The sequence below is a fragment of the Mastomys coucha genome, unplaced genomic scaffold (genome assembly GCF_008632895.1).
Source record: "Mastomys coucha isolate ucsf_1 unplaced genomic scaffold, UCSF_Mcou_1 pScaffold18, whole genome shotgun sequence".
Classification (NCBI taxonomy): Eukaryota; Metazoa; Chordata; class Mammalia; order Rodentia; family Muridae; genus Mastomys; species Mastomys coucha.
The window spans coordinates 97,790,613-97,793,153 of NW_022196900.1; the positions used below are offsets into that span (position 1 = coordinate 97,790,613).

General features: G+C 53.3%; 1 protein-coding gene across 2 annotated transcripts in view; it reads left to right on the plus strand.

Annotated features, from left to right (window-relative positions):
- Positions 1 to 1,509: 1,509 nt before the first annotated feature.
- Cplane2 (ciliogenesis and planar polarity effector 2) overlaps positions 1,510 to 2,541 on the plus strand; it is a 10,671-nt gene continuing 9,639 nt past the window's right edge. The window contains exons 1-2 of one of the 2 annotated variants that reach the window (XM_031379326.1): positions 1,510 to 1,621; positions 1,867 to 2,017. In XM_031379326.1, the coding sequence (XP_031235186.1) occupies positions 1,906 to 2,017 (112 nt within the window). In that variant the 5' untranslated portion in view covers positions 1,510 to 1,621; positions 1,867 to 1,905. The remainder of the gene's footprint in view (positions 1,622 to 1,866; positions 2,018 to 2,541) is intronic. The other variant, XM_031379325.1, reaches the window with a different exon arrangement.

Below are 2,541 nucleotides of genomic sequence, written 5' to 3' on the forward strand. Positions count from 1 at the left end.
CCCCAGCTTACCCTGCCAACTGCTGCAGTGTCCCACAAGCCAGATCTGGGCAAGACTGGATATGAAGTCTAGAAGCCCAAAGACAATTCAGATCTCAATGCTCCTGGCCTGTGGAGAGAGCTGTGAACATCCGAGGGCAATCCCGACTGGTCAGATAGATCCCTAGAACTACAGAAGGGACCTCATCCCAGGAGCATGCACAATGGCTTCCAGCCACAGAGTCCCATAGGAGGAGTTTCCTCTTGTTGCCCTGTAAGCCGGTGATCGAGGCGCCCTCTCTTGCACCCCTCCTCCCTTCCCCACCTCTGTCTGCCTGCCTCTTGTGGGTCTGTGGCCCCCTTGCTGCTATCGGCTTCACTAGCACCTCCTAGGTGCCCTCGAGGGTGAAGTCTTGACAAACCCGAACCCAATCTGGCTGGATAGATGACATGTCTCTAGAGTCAGGTAACCCAGGCTTCTGAGTCTGTTTTTCCACCGACTAGCTGTGTTCCGGCTACTTCCTCTGTAGTAGCAAAGACACGAAGCTGTTTGTAGAGAGATGAATGTCCACAGACTCCAGGGCGAGCGACCCCCACGGAGCCTACTTAACTCATTCCTTGCAAAGCACTGGCTGGCCCCCCTTGAAGACACTGCTTGAGATGCTGGTGAAGATAACAGACACCACTCAGGGCATCTCAGACACCCCCCTTGACTTGTCCAGCTCTAGGTATTTACTGAGCTGCCATCTTTGGGGTTGCTCACAGGTCCAGGCTGGAGCATCCAAAACCGAGGGCGGGACTTCTGGCTCGCTCTTGCTTCCCAACACCAGCCAGAGGCTGGGCACACAGTTGGGGCTTGGTCATTGTTGAATGACAGGAATGAATAAATCAATTAGTAAACAAATGGCTCTTTATTCAGACCTCTTACAAAGTCCCTTGACGTCTCAATCCACAGGTATCTGACTCTGGACCCGCTGGGCAGGGTTGATGGAGCCATGTTGTTAACAGGGGCGTAAGAACTAAACCTGCTGAGCTGTGCTACCCAGCACTGTTGTAAAGAACCCTGTGAGGGCGAATAAATAAATAAATGCCTTTAATCCCAGCACTACAGAGGCAGAAGCAGAGGGATCTCTGTGAATTCAAGGATAGCCTGATCTACTGAGCAAGTTTCAGGACAGTGAAGGCTACAGAGAAACCCTGTCTCAAAAAAAGAAGGAGAGGGAGAGGGAGGGGGAAGGAGAGGAGGAGGAGGACCAGGAAGAGGAGGAGGGGAGAAAGGGAAAGGAATAAAGAAAAAAGGAAAAGAAATAATGTCCACTTCGTAGAAAAGGAAACTAAGAGGCGCAGAGAACGGAGGAGCCTCCTTCCTGGGGGAGATGATCCTGTTTGATAGGAAAATATGAACTCACATTGGTAAAGCCGAGTGAGACCCTGCTTACGAAAGGAGCTGCAGACCTTGCAAACTCACGAAGACCGGCCTGAATTCGGGAGCCCCGCCTCCGCCTGCGTCGCCATAGCAACATTTCTGCACATGCGCTTCGCGGACAGCGTCTTGACCTGGCGGAAGCTGGCTCTGCTGGCAGGACAGAAACGAAGGGCGGGCTTTTAAAAGGATCGTCACCCTGCTGGCGGGGACTGTGAAGGTTGGTAGTACCGGGGTCGGAATTGGTGAAGTAGAGGCGAAGCGGGTTCGGGAGGAGATAAGGCAGAGGGGGCTTGTGGAAATACCTTCCAAGGACAAGGATGGGCTAGTTCCCCAGAGAGCAATGTGGAAGAATGGGGCTATGGAAATGGACCTTCGAGTTGGGGATCCAGGTTCCAGAAGAGAGCCAGAGAGAGATTAAGTGCCACGGGGTCGCCTTGGGATAATGGTTGCCCCTCTCTCCAGTATTTGGACACTTCCTTAACCTCACTGGCGTGCTCAACCATGGCCAGACCTCCCATGCACGGCTCCGTGATTGTCCCAGACTGGCACGAGACGGTCGAGGGCAAGGAGTACTTAGCCTGCATCCTGCGCAAGAATCGCCGGCGGGAGTTTGGTAAGCGCCAACACTCCACCCCATCCCCCATCCCCAACCCCGTCCCCGGCGCCCGGACCTCACCACGTGTCTCTAGTGCACTCTGACACTCTCGGGGCGGCAGAAACAGATCCGTGGGACCTGCACCACAGCACTTCTAACCACTGAGATCTCCTGGGTGCTGCTGCGTCTCTAGACTCTAGTCTGAGGCCCCCTTCCCCAGATCTCTTTAAAGCAAATTCCACCAACAGAGCCAGGAACGTGGAAACAGTCCATCCCCGCCAACAGCAACTGTCACCAGAGATGCTGTTGACTGAGCCCTCACTTGGGGTCATGCCCTCTGCTGGGCACTTTGCACAGCAACCTTGTTTAAAACAGGGTTCCACTGTGTATCCGGTACTCGTTATTGTGTATCCGGTACTTGTTATGTAGACCAGGCTGGCCTCAAACTCACAGAGATCCACTTGGCCTCTATTTTCGAAATGCTAGGATTAAAGACAGGCCTCTTCATTCAACTTTTTTCTCTTTTCTTTCTCTTTCTTTGT